The sequence below is a fragment of the Bufo gargarizans genome, chromosome 5 (genome assembly GCF_014858855.1).
Source record: "Bufo gargarizans isolate SCDJY-AF-19 chromosome 5, ASM1485885v1, whole genome shotgun sequence".
Taxonomy (NCBI): domain Eukaryota; kingdom Metazoa; phylum Chordata; class Amphibia; order Anura; family Bufonidae; genus Bufo; species Bufo gargarizans.
In genome coordinates, this window is record NC_058084.1 from 467459205 (window position 1) to 467479498 (window position 20294).

At 45.2% G+C, this 20294-nt stretch overlaps 2 protein-coding genes across 4 annotated transcripts; both read left to right on the forward strand.

Annotated features, from left to right (window-relative positions):
• On the forward strand, positions 1 to 20203 carry LOC122938244 (oocyte zinc finger protein XlCOF28-like). 3 transcript variants are annotated; one of them, XM_044293623.1, is made up of 4 exons: positions 1 to 174; positions 2448 to 2574; positions 4007 to 4059; positions 20051 to 20203. In XM_044293623.1, exons 1-4 carry the CDS (start codon positions 124 to 126, stop codon positions 20168 to 20170), a joined length of 351 nt encoding a protein of 116 aa, XP_044149558.1. In that variant the 5' UTR covers positions 1 to 123; the 3' UTR covers positions 20171 to 20203. The 3 variants fall into 3 exon arrangements, with proteins under 3 accessions (XP_044149558.1, XP_044149556.1, XP_044149557.1); XM_044293621.1 differs by lacking the exon at positions 20051 to 20203 and having other exon boundaries at positions 4007 to 5631; XM_044293622.1 differs by lacking the exon at positions 20051 to 20203 and having other exon boundaries at positions 2494 to 2574; positions 4007 to 5631.
• On the forward strand, positions 5711 to 7678 carry LOC122938243 (zinc finger protein 2-like). Its single transcript, XM_044293620.1, has one exon. It carries the CDS (start codon positions 5711 to 5713, stop codon positions 7535 to 7537), a length of 1827 nt encoding a protein of 608 aa, XP_044149555.1. The 3' UTR covers positions 7538 to 7678.
• Positions 20204 to 20294: the final 91 nt, after the last annotated feature.

Genomic DNA, 20294 nt, shown 5'->3' on the forward strand with positions numbered 1-20294 from the left:
GCTGGGAGGAGGCTTTGATCCTTGGGTCTGCACTTTGCATAGCATTTAACCCTTGTACTGCAGTGTGCGGAGCAGCAGGGGTGACACTGAGCCACCGCAGCCTCCTGCTCACATGTCACCAAGATGTCACTTTGCAGCATCCCAGCCCCTGACATCACTATGCCCTCTGGGCAGGTATGTACTCATGTTCTCTCTTTACACCCTTCTCTCTGCTGATAATTGGGCGCTTACTAACTCCACCATAAGTCATTCTATGGAAAGTCTGGAATAATGAGCGATGTGTGATGTCACCTAGAAATAGATAGTATTGTCTGCTGTGGGGTCCATGTCCCACATCACAGGCTACAGAACATCAGGAATTGTATTAACAGCACAAAAATAGTCAAATCATCAGCTATTCATTATAATACAGGAAACATTTTATATATAGAATTATTGTACACACAGAGATTGTAATTATCCGGTATTATACTCCAGAGCTGCACTCACTATTCTACTGGTGCAGTCACTGTGTACATACATTACTTATCCTGTACTGATCCTGAGTTACATCCTGTATTATACTCCAGAGCTGCACTCACTGTTCTGCTGGTGCAGTCGCTGTGTACATACATTACTTATCCTGTACTGATCCTGAGTTATATCCTGTATTATGCTCCAGAGCTGCACTCACTATTCTGCTGGTGCAGTCACTGTGTACATACATTACTTATCCTGTACTGATCCTGAGTTATATCCTGTATTATGCTCCAGAGCTGCACTCACTATTCTGCTGGTGCAGTCGCTGTGTACATACATTACTTATCCTGTACTGATCCTGAGTTATATCCTGTATTATGCTCCAGAGCTGCACTCACTATTCTGCTGGTGCAGTCACTGTGTACATACATTACTTATCCTGTACTGATCCTGAGTTACATCCTGTATTATACTCCAGAGCTGCACTCACTATTCTGCTGGTGCAGTCACTGTGTACATACATTACTTATCCTGTACTGATCCTGATTTACACCCTGTATTATACTCCAGAGCTGCACTCACTATTCTGCTGGTGCAGTCACTGTGTACATACATTACTTATCCTGTACTGATCCTGAGTTCCATCCTGTATTATACTCCAGAGCTGCACTCACTATTCTGCTGGTGCAGTCACTGTGTACATACATTACTTATTCTGTACTGATCCTGAGTTACATCCTGTATTATACTCCAGAGCTGCACTCACTATTCTGCTGGTGCAGTCACCGTGTACATACATTACTTATCCTGTACTGATCCTGAGTTACATCCTGTATTATACTCCAGAGCTGCACTCACTATTCTGCTGGTGCAGTCACTGTGTACATACATTACTTATCCTGTACTGATCCTCAGTTCCATCCTGTATTATACTCCAGAGCTGCACTCACTATTCTACTGGTGCAGTCACCGTGTACATACATTACTTATCCTGTACTGATCCTGAGTTACATCCTGTATTATACTCCAGAGCTGCACTCACTATTCTGCTGGTGCAGTCACTGTGTACATACATTACTTATCCTGTACTAATCCTGAGTTACATCCTGTATTATACTCCAGAGCTGCACTCACTATTCTGCTCGTGCAGTCACTGTGTACATACATTACTTATCCTGTACTGATCCTGAGTTACATCCTGTATTATACTCCAGAGCTGCACTCACTATTCTGCTGGTGCAGTCACTGTGTACTGTACATTACTTATCCTGTACTGATCCTGAGTTACATCCTGTATTATACTCCAGAGCTGCACTCACTATTCTTCTATCGTCTAAGCTAAAATTTCTATACATTTCCTGTGTCCGGGTGGTTGGGATAACAATGACAAACTGGAATGACAGCATTAGGTGCAGAGAGGAGAACCTCTGCCCGGACAGACCATCTGATTAGAAGAATGGCGCTTAATGATCCATTCTGTACTGCAAGTGAACTTGGACATCACCTCCCAAGCCTAGGGCGGCAAACATTGTCTACACAATCCATCAAAAGGCATCTGCACTACATTGGGCTACGAGCAAGACATCCAGCTACAGGTGTTCCACTGACCTTACCCCACCGCTCTCAAAGGCTATCATGATGTATGACAGCAATGGAGGCTGTAACGGAGGTCTGTCCTCTTCAGCAATGTGTCCAGCTTTTGTGTCGGATAGCCAGAGAGTGGTCTGGAGAACACGTGGACAATGCCATGAAGAGGCTTTTACATGGGAATGTCACTCCGGTCCTACTCCCAGGATTATAGTGCTATTGATGTTGCAGTTTCAATGTTGAGGAGTGTAGCAGAATTGTGATTGCAGCTCTGGAGTAAAATATGGCATATTTTCAAAGCAAATCATCTATAGGCAACAGGTTACCGTGACCTAGTAAAAAAATAGACTCATGATATTTCTACAGGAAAAAACAGTTTATCAATTTTTAATTTGCTGTAGGTCCCTGTGAATTTTAATGATGTGGCAATTTATTTCTCAAATGAAGAATGGCGCTATCTAGAGGAGTGGCAGAAAAACCTGTACACGGAGGTCATGCAGGAAAACCTGGAAATCTTGCTTTCATTAGGTAAGGAACCAGCGAAATTAAGGCAGGAGTTATGATTGGCTATGAATGGTACAAGGGACGAACAGTAGAGTGGACGCCGTGCTTGACCTGGTAGGAAACTAGTAGAGTGGGGGTCATGTTTGACCTGGTCAGAAACTAGTAGAGTGGGGGTCATGTTTGACCTGGTCAGAAACTAGTTGATTGAGGGTCATGCTTTAATAAGTTGAATTGGTAAGAAACTAGTAAAATGGGGGTCATGTTTGAATTGGTAAGGAACTAGTAAAATGGTGGTTATGTTTGAATTGGTAAGAAACTTGTAAAATGGGGGTCATGTTTGAATTGGTAAGGAACTAGTAAAATGGTGGTCATGTTTGAATTGGTAAGGAACTAGTAAAATAGGGGTCATGTTTGAATTGGTAAGGAACTAGTAAAATGGGGGTCATGTTTGAATTGGTAAGGAACTAGTAAAATGGTGGTCATGTTTGAATTGGTAAGAAACTAGTAAAATGGGGGTCATGTTTGAATTGGTAAGAAACTAGTAAAATGGGGGTCATGTTTGAATTAGTAAGAAACTAGTAAAATAGGGGTCATGTTTGAATTAGTAAGAAACTAGTAAAATGGGGGTCATGTTTGAATTAGTAAGAAACTAGTAAAAATAGTGGTCATGTTTGAATTAGTAAGAAACTAGTAAAATGGGGGTCATGTTTGAGTTAGTAAGAAACTAGTAAAATAGTGGTCATGTTTGAATTAGTAAGAAACTAGTAAAATGGGGTCATGTTTGAATTAGTAAGAAACTAGTAAAATAGGGGTCATGTTTGAATTAGTAAGAAACTAGTAAAAATAGTGGTCATGTTTGAATTAGTAAGAAACTAGTAAAATGGGGTCATGTTTGAATTGGTAAGAAACTAGTAAAATAGGGGTCATGTTTGAATTAGTAAGAAACTAGTAAAATGGGGTCATGTTTGAATTGGTAAGAAACTAGTAAAATGGGGTCATGTTTGAATTAGTAAGAAACTAGTAAAATGGGGTCATGTTTGAATTGGTAAGAAACTAGTAAAATGGGGGTCATGTTTGAATTAGTAAGAAACTAGTAAAATGGGGTCATGTTTGAATTGGTAAGAAACTAGTAAAATGGGGGTCATGTTTGAATTAGTAAGAAACTAGTAAAATGGGGGTCATGTTTGAGTTAGTAAGAAACTAGTAAAATAGGGGTCATGTTTGAATTGGTAAGAAACTAGTAAAATGGGGGTCATGTTTGAATTTTTAAAGAACTAGTAATTTGGAGGCCATGGCTTAGTTTGTAAAATACTAGTATTGTAGAGGTCAGCATCAAGCATAAAAAGAATCCCAGGACCCTCAGTAATCTTAATACATCTCATAAAGCAGATTTTTAATGTGATTTTCATAGTTGCTCACCACATCGTACAAATGTTAATTTCTGTGCTCTTTTCAGATGATGTTTGCAATAAAATTGAAGAAAATACTTCTACATTCTCTAGTAATAAGGTAAGGAGGAAACTAAAAAGAACCCAGCTGGATGAGCAAGATGCAGGGAGCAGTCAGTACAAGAAGTATGTCCATGGTGTCTTAGAAGGTCTATGCCACAAGTGCTGCCAATGTCAAGAAGACTTTAATAGCTGGTCCCTACTTATTGACCATAAAATGATCTGCCACAGTGAGAATTCACGGTTCACTCAGGATGACGAGAAGATAATCTCAAGCCTTCAAAGCCCAAGATACAATGACTGGAGATCTCTTGGAGATCATGAGCACTTTTCTTTGAGGGATCTGATTCAGGCAACATGCACAATACGGACACAAGATGATAAACAGACTGAAAGGATTGACCAAGAGCCAACAAAATCTTACAGTTCTCACAAGATCCACGAAATACTTTCCAATTGTGAAAGTAAGAAACTCTCAACCAGGATTCAGAACTCAGAAATGGGGAATAATTTCCATAAATGCGTACATTGTTCTAAGGTATTCAAAGACGGCAGCCTTCTTGCTGAGCATGAGAAATCACACAAGGAAAACAAGACCTTTGCCTGCCCTGATTGTGGCAAAACTTTCATTAGGAAGTCCATACTGAAGCTCCACCGGAGGACGCACACAGGAGAGCGGCCATTTGCCTGTACTGACTGTGGGAAAAGTTTCAGCCAGAGGTTCAACCTTGTGATCCATCAGCGGATTCATACAGGAGAGAAGCCGTATAGATGTCCTACATGTGACAAAAGCTTCCGCTACAAGCCAGCTCTTGTCAGGCATGAGAAAGAAGGAAAATGTGTTAAAAATGTCCCCAAAACACAGACGATGGTGGAGAAAAAGAGCCCTGGACATCTTCCTCATATGACTGCTACTGTTAAAACATCACAAATTCTTCCACATTCTTCCATCCATCATTCATTTTCCTTGAACTCTGTACATGACACAGCAGATTCCAAACTTCATTTATCAAAGCTCAGACCACTAACCTGCCCAAAAACCACGAACCAAAATTTACATGGTGTTAAAGTCCCATCAATTGCACCTTCTTCAAATCCTCTAGCAAGCAGTAAACCTCTCACATCTGTTGAGTCTCACAACCTGAGAATGAAATCCCCCACAACCTTGATATACAATAAGTCAAGTATAAAGACTGTATTGGCTGTACCATCTTCCATCCACAGTCTTTTGCGTAGAAGGCATCCAACAACCGCACCTTCCTCCACGAGTCATGCATTCAATACTAAGCCAACTTCCACTTCCTTTGTCAGTCATTCATTGGATACTAAGATTTCATTAGCCTCAACTTATCCCATCAGTCATTCCTTGGAAATTAAGACTTTATCGACCTCACCTTCCTCCATCAGTCATTTATTAGATAGTAAACCTCCATTGGCCCCTACTTCCCTTATCACTCATTCGTTGACTACTAAGCCTCCATTGGCCTCACCTTCCTCCATAAGTCATTCACTGGATAGTAAAGTTCAATCCACCTCACCTTCCTCTATTCATCTTTCAGTGGATAGTAAGCTTTCAACAACCTTAACTTCTCCCATCGAATCAGCTATTGGTTACTAATCCTACATCGGCTTTAACATGCTCCACCAGTCAATCATTGGCTACTAAGCCTCCATTGACTTTACCTTCCTCCATCAGTAAATCAGTGGATACTATGCCTCCCTCAGCCTCACCTTCCTCCATCTGTCGTTCATTGGATACCAAGCCTCCATCAGCTTCATCCTCCTTGATTTCTCATTCATCATGTATTCAACCTGCATTCACCTCTTCTTTCCCAATACGTCCTTCATCAGATAAAATAACCTTAGCCTCAGGCTGTTCAAAATTTTCTGCCCCAGCTATGAAGCATCTCTCTGCTACATCACCCTACATGGTTTACCAAACAAGTAAAAACCCTTTTTCACCTTCCTCTGCTTCTTGTCCTAAACTTTCTTCCACATTGTCCTCTGCTAGATATCTTCCATCAGGTGTAAAATGTCATTCATCATCCATGATCTCATGTCCGCCAGCCTCCCATATAAAACCTGCTTTCACCAGTTATAATACATACACACCCCATGGTGGCAATTGTTCTTCCTTGGTTACCTCCACCAGTCATCCAGTTTCTGTAAATGAGTCTGCAACTAAACCTTCATTGCCGTTATCGCCAACTTCTCATCTGCATGGTACTAAACCTTCTTCTAAATCACCTGCCTCCATTTGCCCGCAGACCATGTCTTTTCCAGCCCCATCGCAAGCCAGTTCACATTGTCCTGCTGAGAAACTATTTAAATGTAGTCAATGCAAAAAATCTTTTGTCCACAAGAGTCAATTGATGGAACATCAGAAATCCCACACTGGATCACGAAATACTTGCCCAGAATGCAATAAGAGCTTCATTCGGAAATCCACACTCATCCTTCATAAAAGGACTCACACTGGAGAAAGGCCTTTTGCCTGCACTGAATGTGGGAGAAGGTTCAGCCAAAGGTTCAATCTTGTGGTGCACCAACGCATACATACAGGAGAAAACCCATATCTATGTACAGAATGTTATAAGTCCTTCCGATACCGAACAGGTCTTCTCCGTCATCAGAGGCATGGACCATGTACAAAAAAGGCATCAATAGAAAACTCTCTTACTGCTAACCAAAGCTTTGCCAAGTCAACCCCTACAATAGATAGACCTTTGAAATCTCAGCCAGCTTCCCCAGGATCTGAAAAAGTTAATAATTTTGAAAATCCAGATTTAACCAAAAATTTGAGACGACAACTGGATAGTTGGCAAAGGTTTCAATGTAAGACATCATGTTCACCATTGCCACCATTGGGTGGACATCTGAAGTCAAAACGAATTTCAATATCTGAAAACCCAATTGCTAAAAGGTCACCAGGCCTGGCATCCTATAAGGTTAATATTAGAAAGAAGACTTTGAAAACTGATGAAGAACTTAAAGGCAACAATACACTGTATTCCACTCTTCGATCGTCTGTTGAACCCTCCCTTCTTTCTCGCATTCCAACATTTCTTAGTCATGATCCTGTCAATATTGCCTCTCCATATAGTCCACCTGTTGTCCACCAAGTCCAGGGCAAAAGACCAAAGTCCTCAACTTGTGTCTTTGAGAAAAGGACATCTGTTGATCCCAGGTCAAGAATGGGAAAGGAACAATATAAATGCGACCATTGTAAGAAATGCTTCTCCCAATTAGACAAGTACATAAAACACCAAAGAGTGCATACCAGCGGCCGGCACAGGTGCACCATGTGCAACAAAGTCTTCATCAAGGCCTCTCAACTTGTGGTTCACCTAAGGACGCACACTGGAGAGAAGCCTTACTCCTGCGGCAAATGTCACAAACAGTTCAGTCAGAAGTTTAATCTTGTCGTCCATCAACGAATCCACACAGGGGAGAAGCCATTTATGTGCACAGGCTGCAACAAATCATTCCGCTATCGGACTGGGCTTCTCAAACATCAAAGATATGACCGGTGTTTATGATCGGACGGGAAGACTAGACACAAAAACATTCCATCGATGATTTATTGGAATCTTTATCAGTCTATGGTGGAGAACGTTCCAGGAGCTCAGGGATATCAGTCATTTTATCTGTAATTCCATAAATTAAAGGGTGTTCTTCGGTTTTGTTGCCCGTTCCTTGCATCAATTTTCCCTCTATCATTTATAGAATTTAATAAGGGCTCCATAGAGGTAGATGAGGCATCTACTGTACCTCCATATGCCTCCGCAATCAACAGAAACAAATTGTGACAAGAGCTATCAGATGCTGATATGATATAAGGAAGTATTGCTTCTAGGGGATATATCTCCAGCCATATAGCAGCTTGGGGAGCCTTTACATCAGTGCATGGAGGTCCATGGCTTACTTGTATGAAACCTCCATGCACTGGGCTCTGCCATGTTCATGAGTCCAATGAGCTTTGAATATTATAAGATATCCTTCAACCTGGGCAATAACCTGGTCATGAACATAAAGGGGACCTCTAACTAGACTTGGTTATGGAGCCAGTGATCTGCAGCACCTACAAATTCTAATGAGCGAGTAGACTCTATATGGATCAAATTCATTACAAATTTCTCAGAAACTTTGGTTCATTCAAAGTGGCATCCAACATTTTACATGATAGAATATAGGGAAGATGTGAAGATGAAGATGGAGAAACATATGACCCCATCCCAGCAGGCCTGCCCATAATGCCTTGCAGTCAGGCTAAGACAGTCATAAGGGGCTATAAACACTATATAAGAGCCCAGACAGTATCTGCCATGCTTCCCTGTGTTTGTACATTGGAGGGGTAGAATGACTGATAGAACAAAGAGATCTTAAAACACAGAATACAACTGCTTTAGGGTCAGAGACTTCACAGTGAGGAGGATACATTATCTAGTTATATTTACAATTATTTCACATAGAGAGACAGGAGTCAGCGTGTCATTGTGTAACTCCTTCAGGCTGACTCAGGGAGGCTGGCAGCCATTTATGAGACTGCTTGTGCCAGTGTGCGGCATTTAAAGCTGTACTACTCAATTTACTGTATTATTAAGGTGAATCAGCCCAATCTTCATCACATAATTTACAATCACAACAGATCTTTTGCTATAGTAATCCTGGTGCTGAAGGGTGTGATGCCTGACGTTCTGTTCTACATCACAGTTATAGTGCATTAGACTTTGTCCAATTGACAATTTTTTTTTGTTTGTTTTTTTTTTACAAATAATTTTTACAATTTTACAAATAATTTGTACAATTTTAAAAATTTTGTTGATCACGGACTATTTTGCCCAATGTATTGTTACAGTTTTACAGTCATATTTGACTGAATTCTATGGAAATACAGTGCACGTTTAGTGGATAGACTATGTGACTTCTGGTTTTGTTTCTAGAAGTATCATGTTAAAAATAAAATATCTAATAAAAGACAGAGCAGCAGTGGATAAAACTATACCTGTGCCACATCGTCCACTAATGAGAATGTTGGTGGCTGCAGTGCAAGCAGAAGCAGCACTAGTGGCACCAGCTGTCCGGCCGATAGTAACAGGACCCAGTTGTCCTTTACCTCCAGTAGATAACAGTGTGTTATTGTGGAGGAAGCAGATGACATTGTGGACTGGATGGCTTATTCATCATCCCAGTCACAGCAGGACGATAATGGTGCTACCTCGGAGTCCGAACCATGCTTTTGAGCATTTTTTTGGGGCACCTTTTCTTCTCCTGAGACAAAACCCCTGGTGCTAAGGAAAATGCTCCAGATAGTGTTCCTGTTGATGAATTTTATGAGAACAGGCGGAGAACATGATGACTGCATTATATAGTTGTGTTAGTGGTGGTAGGGACATTGTTAGCCATGGTGGTAGCTGTACTTGGAGCATATAGAGGAGGGAATCATCAACGGGGGCAAGGAGCCCAAAACATATCACAGTCTGAAAAATGTGGCGATTATTGTATGTTGGAGAAGATTTGGGAACCATATTAAGGTGATCACATCGGAGAAGGGTGGAGGCGACAAGAGTGGAGCCGACATATGACGAAAACATTACAAAAAAAACTATCAGAGACAGATCTGCTTCTGTTGGGGTCAGCTTGGGAGCAGGCGCTGTTGGAGTAAGGTCAAAAGCTGCAAATCTAGGGCAAGCTCGGGTGGTGGCAGAAATTGCCATTGCTGATGACGGACCCCATGGACTTCTGGATCAGCAGGTTGGCAAGACGGTGGGCACAGACAGCCTCCCTAACAGGATGACTGTATGTTTTATATGGAATACTCCACCCAGGCTCCTGAAACTTTTTAGCTGTCTCTTTACCAATTTCTCCAATTCTATACTTTTAATATCATTCCTCTTAAGTAATTTGTCCCATTCATTTTGTAGGAGGTGAAAATGGGGAAATCGTGGCTTTCAAATCAACAAAGACATTTTGAACAACTGGAGTTGATCCAGTTTTACATGGTCTCTTCCATCCTCTATTCCTATTGTTATCCGTCCACTGGTAAGATTTACTCACCGCTGGCACTGTACCCCTAAAATATAGACTCCGCCCGTCTCCATGGATTACTCTCTTCCATTTCAGTTTCCGGTCTCTGCAGCTTCCGGCATTGGTAGGACTACAGTCATCATGTTCTCCAGCCCTTCTGTCATACAGGCACACAGCCATGCCCAATGACCTTGGTCACAGCAGTTGGAGGGTTCTATTGATTTCCACCCTTGGTCTTCCCTGATGAGAAATTTGTTTTGCAGAAGAAGTTGTATGTACAATATGCTTTAGCATAGAATTGACATTGCTTACCTCCAACTCTCTAACCATAATCACTTTGTAGACTGGTTTTGGTGGTGCCGTCCATACAGGCATGCCAGTCGTCAGTGGTCTAAGGTTCTTTCCTATGTGTTACTTGTCGAAATTCACGGTCCACCATGACCTCTTATATCATTTTAACAGCCTTATCTCCTTAGACAAAGCCCTCGCCACCAAGTATAGTCACATATATACTAAATGAAAAGTGCTGCACTCAGTCTGCTCGGCTCTAGAGTCTTCAGATGTCCAAGAAAGAGGTTGAATTGTCCTAAACTTTCTTTTGGTCATTTACTGACAACGGCACAAACTTTTACGTCACCGCGACTTCAGGTCACAGCTCTCCTGGGTCACAAATCTTCAGAGCTTCTTCTGGTCACTTATCTCCAAAGTGTTTTGATCATATATTTGATGATATGTTCTCCAGTTAAGAAAGGGCCCACCTTTGGGACAATCAACCTCGGTTCTTTTCCAGAGAGCTTATTTGGATCTCCAGGCCCAGAGACAGCAATCATGGCAGGTCTTGGTTAATGAGATTATGGATGAATGTACATAATACTCCCATCTAGCAGGCTTTCCTTCCTTTAATGAGCAGGTTGGCTACAGTCCTCGGAAGGTCATACACAACTTTTCGTGGCAATCTGAGCACCTTAATTTGGATTGAATTTATCTGGAGAGAATCGAATTGGACGGTTAAATCAATAGAATAGAAACCTAAATGAATTTTGTGAAAGTCATTCCTTTCTACTAGGAACGTTCTAAGATTAGAAGGATCTTCTCTTGCTCTTGTTTCTCTTGCCTTGCCAAGTCCTTCTAATATTACAGCACTTGATAAGACTCCACCCAACCTCAGTTTTTAGCATTGGATGAAGTTCTCTGTGATGAAAAGTTCTCCAGAAATTGTGCAGTTCACAGGGGCAGAAGGACAGCTTGGAAATCAAGAAGAAGATGGTGGGAGAATCTGTGGAGATATTGAAGCCTAGAGAGATACCCATGGATTAACCAGGACTGCAAGTGGTGCTGGTGACTCAGAATGTTGGTTTCCATACAGAAATGGCACCATGACTAGGGGTGAGCGAATCGTTCTTAAACTTCGCTTTAATGCTATAAGGAGACCTGTGTCCATACAGCATTAGAACGTATGTGCTGCACACTATACTGCCCCCGCAGCAACAAATACTACAGTGCAGCACAATATACTGTGGCTGCCCCCGCAGCAACAAATACTACAGTGCAGCACAATATACTGCCCCGGCAGCAACAAATACCACAGTGCAGCACAATATACTGCCCCAGCAGAACCAGATACTACAGTTCAGTACAATATACTGCCCCAGCAGAACCAGATACCACAGCGCAACACAATATACTGCCCCAGCAGAGCTAAATACCACAGTGCAGCACAATATACTGCCCCAGCAGAACCAGATACCACAGTGCAGCACAATATACTGCCCCAGCAGAACCAGATACTACAGTTCAGTACAATATACTGCCCCAGCAGAACCAGATACCACAGTGCAGCACAATATACCGCCCCAGCAGAACCAGATACTACAGTTCAGTACAATATACTGCCCCAGCAGAACCAGATACTACAGTTCAGTACAATATACTGCCCCAGCAGAACCAGATACCACAGTGCAGCACAATATACTGCCCCAGCAGAACCAGATACTACAGTTCAGTACAATATACTGCCCCAGCAGAACCAGATACCACAGTGCAGCACAATATACTGCCCCAGCAGAACCAGATACTACAGTTCAGTACAATATACTGCCCCAGCAGAACCAAATATCACAGTGCAGCACAATATACTGCCCCAGCAGAACCAGATACCACAGTGCAGCACAATATACCACCCCAGCAGAACCAAATACCACAGTGCAGCAAAATATACTGCCCCAGCAGAACCAGATACCACAGTGCAGCAAAATATACTGCCCCAGCAGAACCAGACACCACAGTGCAGCACAATATACTGACCCAGCAGAACCAGATACCACAGTGCAGCACAATATACCGCCCCAGCAGAACCAGATACCACAGTGCAGCACAATATACCGCCCCAGCAGAACCAGATACCACAGTGCGGCACAATATACTGCCCCAGCAGAACCAGATACCACAGTGCGGCACAATATACTGCCCCAGCAGAACCAGATACCACAGTGCAGCACAATATACTGCCCCAGCAGAACCAAATACCACAGTGCAGCACAATATACTGCCCCAGCAGAACCAAATACCACAGTGCAGCACAAGATACTGCCCCAGCAGAACCAGATACCACAGTGCAGCACAATATACTGCCCCAGCAGAACCAGATACCACAGTGCAGCACAATATACTGCCCCAGCAGAACCAGATACCACAGTGCAGCACAATATACTGCCCCCGCAGCAACAAATACCACAGTGCAGCACAATATACCGCCCCAGCAGAACCAAATGCCACAGTGCAGCACAATATACTGCCCCCGCAGAACCAGATACCACAGTGCAGCACACTATACTGCCCCAGCAGAACCAGATACCACAGTGCAGCACACTATACTGCCCCAGCAGAACCAGATACCACAGTGCAGCACACTATACTGCCCCAGCAGAACCAGATACCACAGTGCAGCACACTATACTGCCCCAGCAGAACCAGATACCACAGTGCGGCACAATATACTGCCCCAGCAGAACCAGATACCACAGTGCAGCACATATACTGCCCCCGCAGAACCAGATACCACAGTGCAGCACAATATACTGCCCCAGCAGAACCAGATACCACAGTGCAGCACAATATACTGCCCCAGCAGAACCAGATACCACAGTGCAGCACAATATACTGCCCCAGCAGAACCAGATACCACAGTGCAGCACAATATACTGCCCCAGCAGAACCAGATACCACAGTGCAGCACAATATACTGCCCCAGCAGAACCAGATACCAACAGTGCAGCACAATATACTGCCCCAGCAGAACCAGATACCACAGTGCAGCACAATATACTGCCCCAGCAGAAACAGATACCACAGTGCAGCACAATATACTGCCCCAGCAGAACCAGATACACAGTGCAGCACAATATACTGCCCCAGCAGAACCAGATACCACAGTGCAGCACAATATACCGCCCACAGTGCAGCACAATATACTGCCCCAGCAGAACCAATACCACAGTGCAGCACAATATACTGCCCCCGCAGAACCAGATACCACAGTGCAGCACACTATACTGCCCCAGCAGAACCAGATAACCACAGTGCCAGCACAATATACTGCCCCAGCAGAACCAGATACCAACAGTGCAGCACACTATACCGGCCCCAGCAGAACCAGATACCACAGTGCAGCACAATATACTGCCCCAGCAGAACCAGATACCACAGTGCAGCACAATATAACTGCCCCAGCAGAACCAGATACCACAGTGCAGCACAATATACTGCCCCAGCAGAACCAGATACCACAGTGCAGCACACTATACTGCCCGCAGAACCAGATACCACGTGCAGCAACGATACTGACCCCAGCAGTAACCAGAGTACCACAGATAGAAGCCACAATATACTGCCCCAGCAGAACCAAATACCACAGTGCGCACACTATACTGCCCAGCAGAACCAGATACCACAGTGCAGCACAATATACTGCCCCAGCAGAACCAGATACCACAGTGCAGCACATATACTGCCCCAGCAGAACCAGATACCACAGTGCAGCACACTATACTGCCCCAGCAGAACCAGATACCACAGTGCAGCACAATATACTGCCCCAGCAGAACCAAATACCACAGTGCAGCACAATATACGCCCCAGCAGAACCAATACCACAGTGCAGCACAATATACCTGCCCCAGCAGAACCAGATACCACAGTGCAGCACAATATACTGCCCCAGCAGAACCAGATACCACAGTGCAGCACAATATACTGCCCAGCAGAACCAGATACCACAGTGCAGCACAATATACTGCCCCAGCAGAACCAGATACCACAGTGCAGCACAATATACTGCCCCAGCAGAACAGATACCACAGTGCAGCACAATATACTGCCCAGCAGAACCAGATACCACAGTGCAGCACAATATACTGCCCCAGCAGAACCAGATACCACAGTGCAGCACAATATACCGCCCCAGCAGAACCAAGATACCACAGTGCAGCACAATATACTGCCCCAGCAGAACCAGATACCACAGTGCAGGCACAATATACTGCCCCAGCAGAACCAGATACCACAGTGCAGCACAATATACTGCCCCAGCAGAAACCAGATACCACAGTGCAGCACAATATACTGCCCCAGCAGAACCAGATACCACAGTGCAAGCACAATATACTGCCCCAGCAGAACCAGATACCACAGTGCAGCACAATATACTGCCCCAGCAGAACCAGATACCACAGTGCAGCACAATATACTGCCCCAGCAGAACCAGATACCACAGTGCAGCACACTATACCGCCACCAGCAGAACCAGATACCACAGTGCAGCACAATATACTGCCCCAGCAGAACCAGATACCACAGTGCAGCACATATACTGCCCCAGCAGAACCAGATACCACAGTGCAGCACAATATACTGCCCCAGCAGAACCAGATACCACAGTGCAGCACAATATACTGCCCCAGCAGAACCAGATACCACAGTGCAGCACAATATACTGCCCAGCAGAACCAGATACCACAGTGCAGCACAATATACTGCCCCAGCAGAACCAGATACCACAGTGCAGCACAATATACTGCCCCAGCAGAACCAGATACCACAGTGCAGCACAATATACTGCCCAGCAGAACCAGATACCACAGTGCAGCACAATATACTGCCCCAGCAGAACCAGATACCACAGTGCAGCACAATATACTGCCCCAGCAGAACCAATACCACAGTGCAGCACAATATACTGCCCCAGCAGAACCAGATACCACAGTGCAGCACAATATACTGCCCCAGCAGAACCAGATACCACAGTGCAGCACAATATACTGCCCCAGCAGAACCAGATACCACAGTGCAGCACAATATACTGCCCCAGCAGAACCAAGATACCACAGTGCAGCACAATATACTGCCCCAGCAGAACCAGATACCACAGTGCAGCACAATATACCTGCCCCAGCAGAACCAGATACCACAGTGCAGCACAATATACTGCCCCAGCAGAACCAGATACCACAGTGCAGCACAATATACTGCCCCAGCAGAACCAGATACCACAGTGCAGCACAATATACTGCCCCAGCAGAACCAGATACCACAGTGCAGCACAATATACCGCCCCAGCAGAACCAGATACCACAGTGCAGCACAATATACTGCCCCAGCAGAACCAGATACCACAGTGCAGCACAATATACTGCCCCAGCAGAACCAGATACCACAGTGCAGCACAATATACTGCCCCAGCAGAACCAGATACCACAGTGCAGCACAATATACTGCCCCAGCAGAACCAGATACCACAGTGCAGCACAATATACCGCCCCAGCAGAACCAGATACCACAGTGCAGCACAATATACTGCCCCAGCAGAACCAGATACCACAGTGCAGCACAATATACTGCCCCAGCAGAACCAGATACCACAGTGCAGCACAATATACTGCCCCAGCAGAACCAGATACCACAGTGCAGCACAATATACTGCCCAGCAGAACCAAATACCAGTGCAGCACAATATACTGCCCCAGCAGAACCAGATACCACAGTGCAGCACAATATACTGCCCCAGCAGAACCAGATACCACAGTGCAGCACAATATACTGCCCCAGCAGAACCAGATACCACAGTGCAGCACAATATACTGCCCCAGCAGACCAAATACCACAGTGCAGCACAATATACTGCCCCAGCAGAACAAATACCACAGTGCAGCACAATATACTGCCCCAGCAGAACCAGATACCACAGTGCAGCACAATATACTGCCCCAGCAGAACCAGATACCACAGTGCAGCACACTATACTGCCCCAGCAGAACCAGATACCACAGTGCAGCACAATATACTGCCCCAGCAGAACCAAATACCACAGTGCAGCACAATATACTGCCCCAGCAGAACCAGATACCACAGTGCAGCACAATATACTGCCCCAGCAGAACCAGATACCACAGTGCAGCACAATATACTGCCCCAGCAGAACCAGATACCACAGTGCAGCACAATATACTGCCCCAGCAGAACCAGATACCACAGTGCAGCACAATATACTGCCCCAGCAGAACCAGATACCACAGTGCAGCACAATATACTGCCCCAGCAGAACCAGATACCACAGTGCAGCACACTATACTGCCCCAGCAGAACCAGATACCACAGTGCAGCACAATATACTGCCCCAGCAGAACCAGATACCACAGTGCAGCACAATATACTGCCCCAGCAGAACCAGATACCACAGTGCAGCACAATATACTGCCCCAGCAGAACCAGATACCACAGTGCAGCACAATATACTGCCCCAGCAGAACCAGATACCACAGTGCAGCACAATATACTGCCCCAGCAGAACCAATACCACAGTGCAGCACAATATACTGCCCCAGCAGAACCAGATACCACAGTGCAGCACAATATACTGCCCCAGCAGAACCAGATACCACAGTGCAGCACAATATACTGCCCCAGCAGAACCAGATACCACAGTGCAGCACAATATACTGCCCCAGCAGAACCAGATACCACAGTGCAGCACAATATACTGCCCCAGCAGAACCAATACCACAGGCAGCACAATATACTGCCCCAGCAGAACCAGATACCACAGTGCAGCACAATATACTGCCCCAGCAGAACCAGATACCACAGTGCAGCACAATATACTGCCCCAGCAGAACCAGATACCACAGTGCAGCACAATATACTGCCCCAGCAGAACCAATACCACAGTGCAGCACAATATACTGCCCTAGCAGAACCAGATACCACAGTGCAGCACAATATACCGCCCCAGCAGAACCAATACCACAGTGCAGCACAATATACTGCCCCAGCAGAACCAGATACCACAGTGCAGCACACTATACTGCCCCAGCAGAACCAGATACCACAGTGCAGCACAATATACTGCCCGAGCAGAACCAGATACCACAGTGCAGCACAATATACTGCCCCAGCAGAACCAGATACCACAGTGCAGCACAATATACTGCCCCAGCAGAAACCAAATACCACAGTGCAGCACAATATACTGCCCCAGCAGAACCAGATACCACAGTGCAGCACAATATACTGCCCCAGCAGAACCAGATACCACAGTGCAGCACAATATACTGCCCCAGCAGAACCAGATACCACAGTGCAGCACAATATACTGCCCCAGCAGAACCAGATACCACAGTGCAGCACAATATACTGCCCCAGCAGAACCAGATACCACAGTGCAGCACAATATACTGCCCCAGCAGAACCAGATACCACAGTGCAGCACAATATACTGCCCCAGCAGAACCAGATACCACAGTGCAGCACAATATACTGCCCCAGCAGAACCAGATACCACAGTGCAGCACAATATACTGCCCCAGCAGAACCAGATACCACAGTGCAGCACAATATACTGCCCCAGCAGAACCAGATACCACAGTGCAGCACAATATACTGCCCCAGCAGAACCAGATACCACAGTGCAGCACAATATACTGCCCCAGCAGAACCAGATACCACAGTGCAGCACACTATACTGCCCCAGCAGAACCAGATACCACAGTGCAGCAGCACAATATACTGCCCCAGCAGAACCAGATACCACAGTGCAGCACAATATACTGCCCCAGCAGAACCAGATACCACAGTGCAGCACAATATACTGCCCCAGCAGAACCAGATACCACAGTGCAGCACAATATACTGCCCCAGCAGAACCAGATACCACAGTGCAGCACAATATACTGCCCCAGCAGAACCAGATACCACAGTGCAGCACAATATACTGCCCCAGCAGAACCAGATACCACAGTGCAGCACAATATACTGCCCCAGCAGAACCAGATACCACAGTGCAGCACAATATACTGCCCCAGCAGAACCAGATACCACAGTGCAGCACAATATACTGCCCCAGCAGAACCAGATACCACAGTGCAGCACAATATACTGCCCCAGCAGAACCAGATACCACAGTGCAGCACAATATACTGCCCCAGCAGAACCAGATACCACAGTGCAGCACAATATACTGCCCCAGCAGAACCAGATACCACAGTGCAGCACAATATACCGCCCCAGCAGAACCAGATACCACAGTGCAGCACAATATGCTGCCCCAGCAGAACCAGATACCACAGTGCAGCACAATATACTGCCCCACCAGAACCAGATACCACAGTGCAGCACAATATACTGCCCCAGCAGAACCAGATACCACAGTGCAGCACAATATACTGCCCCAGCAGAACCAGATACCACAGTGCAGCACACTATACCGCCCCAGCAGAACCAGATACCACAGTGCAGCACACTATACTGCCCCAGCAGAACCAGATACCACAGTGCAGCACACTATACTGCCCCAGCAGATCCAGATACCACAGTGCAGCACAATATACTGCCCCCGCAGAACCAGATACCACAGTGCAGCACAATATACTGCCCCAGCAGAACCAGATACCACAGTGCAGCACACTATTCTGCCCAGTGGTGGTCATGGCCATACAGGAGAATGCAGCACAATATACTGCCCCAGCAGAACCAGATACCACAGTGCAGCACACTATACTGCCCCAGCAGAACCAGATACCACAGTGCAGCACAATATACTGCCCCAGCAGAACCAGATACCACAGTGCAGCACACTATTCTGCCCAGTGGTGGTCATGGCCATACAGGAGAATGCAGCTCTCCATAGCTCTTACATCCAGTGATGTCTCCTCTGATGCAGATGTTCTCTTTCCTCATCTCCTTTATTCAGCCCGGACCATCATGATGACCTTTTGATGAACAATTAAAATAATGGCAATGCCATCTCCACCAAATGAGGGAAATGCATGCGATTTCCATTAGAAAACTCGCCATTTTACCTAACAGGAAAAAGCGGCAGCATGCCGAGGTATTCTGTCCCTTACTCGTGATGGAATCTGCAACGAAAGCTCCTGACGGATCCTACTATAGAGATGTGGGTGAAACCTAACATGGACCTCTGTGCCTGTAATCCTCCCCCCTCAGCCACAGCACGGCTGCTCTCTGATGGTCACATACGGGGGCTTTTCTTTTCGTTAGTGTAAAACCTGCGGAGTTTCTCCAGCGACACCCGTTACACGCGGCAGTAATGGTGACCATCACTGGAGAGGAAGATCTGACAGATGGAGAAGGTTTCCATCAGAACAGTTTCTCTCACTGACTGTCGCCCAAAACCATTGTCTTCTATTAGTATTTACAGAACAAACTGGTATGAGAACCATCCAAACTGGGCTTCTTCATCGGGCGCACGGTTCCGGGTTGGCAGTGGAAATGGTGGAGGAAATGGATTTTTCAAGACTTTGTGGTTATTTGCTTATCAATAAGAGCTCATTCATCACACGTGAGGCCGGGGCGGCATTTTATATTAAAAATGACATGAAAAAATAGTTATGTATACATAAAAAAAAAGTATGATCAAAACATTGGTGTCAAATACCCCCCCCATGTTAATCTGCGCCCCCAAAAACCGCACCCAATTCTTTACCCCTGTAAACTTGTCTCGTATTTTATGTTAGGAAATGTGGCGACGACTCAAACAGCGACACAAGAAAGAAAACGCCACAAAGAAAAGCTCAAAAAATGTTTGGCGGAAAACTGCAGCGTTTCCAGCAGCGAAGTGGATGAGATTTTACTGAAAAAATCTGCAGGAAAAATTGTAAAAATAAATAAAAAATACCTAGAATTTCACGATACCTAGAATGTTTGACAATTTTTTTTTTTTAAAAAGGGCACAAATGACATCATTGACTGTAGACTTCT

Coding starts and splice junctions, on each gene's coding strand:
- LOC122938244 (XM_044293621.1), top strand. CDS start 124: ATGTCACTTTGCAGCATCCCAGCCCCTGACATCACTATGCCCTCTGGG. Junction 175..2,447: donor TCACTATGCCCTCTGGGCAG/GTATGTACTCAT, acceptor AATTTGCTGTAG/GTCCCTGTGAATTTTAATGA. Junction 2,575..4,006: donor GGAAATCTTGCTTTCATTAG/GTAAGGAACCAG, acceptor TGCTCTTTTCAG/ATGATGTTTGCAATAAAATT.
- LOC122938243 (XM_044293620.1), top strand. CDS start 5,711: ATGCCTCCCTCAGCCTCACCTTCCTCCATCTGTCGTTCATTGGATACC.